We start from the raw sequence: 1,216 nt of genomic DNA on the forward strand, positions 1-1,216 counted from the left end.
AACTGGCTGAAAGGGAAAGAGAAGGGGAGGGGAAAAAAAAAAATGGCGGCGGCCGCGGTTACGGCAAGGGGGAAAAAAATAGTAAATAAAAATGGGGTGCCCTACAGCTCCTGAGATCTTTCAGATGATTTTTTCAGCGACCTCACGGGCGGAAGAAACCCCTCGTCATCGCAAACAGCCCCACGGCGAGCTTCCAGCGGTGGTCGGACACCACTTCGCAGGCTCGCGTTGGATAACCGCTTCCCCGGCAGATCCACCAGAGACGAGGACATTTGCAGAGACTCGCAGCTTTCCTTTGATGAGTGGTATGTGCAATCGGAGCCGATGGATGAGCTCCGTGGGGATGGCGAAGACGCTTGATCCTGCCGCATGGCTTCGAATATGTAATTGAAATGTGGATGCGCATGACCCATCAACTGTTTCGTGGAATCCCCCTGTGGTGTTACAGGCGAATGGGGTTGCTCAGTAGGAGAAGGTATATGCTTCAATTTGTATTGACGAAATGACAATTCCCCAAGTCGCATGAACACCAAGTGATTAAGCGCTCCCTCCTTCACAGCAGACTCATGAACCCGAAGCCGCTTATCCTTATACCCTTCCAGCGGGGCAAAAAACCAATTAACATAACCCTCAGGCTGCAACTCACCCACAAAACAATACCTTCTGTAGGAAAATGTACCCCCGAAATCCAACATGGGTGAGTAGCTGACCTTCGACAGAACCATGGGGACGCCGTCAACATTCATTTCCATAGGGAGCTCCATCATGACCGGACTGATGCGTAAAAGCACTACGCAACACCTGTGGTTATGATGTTAATTTTACCAACGAATGGAAGGTACAAAAGGGAATGCCAAAAACGACGGCAAGGGAAAAGATATAAATAGGTAAACGGGTATATATAAAAAAGAATGATCAGAAATATATAAACCTTACCTTAGCCTATCCGATTGTTGTGAACAGCGAACAGACTTTGCCGAAATGAAACAGATGGTGCGCGCACTGATGCAAAGGTAAAAACTTCGCGGGCGCAACACGTTAAAAATTTTTTTTTGGTTAAAATGTTTTCAAGAAGAAGGAAAAGAGAAGAGATGTCAAGATATTGAGGGTCGAAACGACATGGGAAAGGCAAGGAGCAGAAACAAACAGCAGCAGCACGTAGCAATAAGGGAAAGGAGGAAACAAAATTATAAAAAGTAGTTGTGGGGGGGGGGGG

The 1,216-nt window shown here is 47.3% G+C and overlaps 1 protein-coding gene across 1 annotated transcript; it reads right to left on the reverse strand.

The window, feature by feature from the left end:
- Positions 1–101: 101 nt before the first annotated feature.
- TEOVI_000267500 (uncharacterized protein) lies at positions 102–767 on the reverse strand (the record flags this gene model as incomplete). The annotated part of the gene is made up of 1 exon (XM_067225712.1): positions 102–767. The coding sequence occupies one exon, from the start codon at positions 765–767 to the stop codon at positions 102–104; it is 666 nt and encodes a 221-aa protein (XP_067081813.1).
- Between the last annotated feature and the right edge of the window lie 449 nt (positions 768–1,216).

Source organism: Trypanosoma equiperdum (assembly GCF_001457755.1).
Source record: "Trypanosoma equiperdum strain OVI genome assembly, contig: ctg_586, whole genome shotgun sequence".
NCBI classification, from domain to species: domain Eukaryota; phylum Euglenozoa; class Kinetoplastea; order Trypanosomatida; family Trypanosomatidae; genus Trypanosoma; species Trypanosoma equiperdum.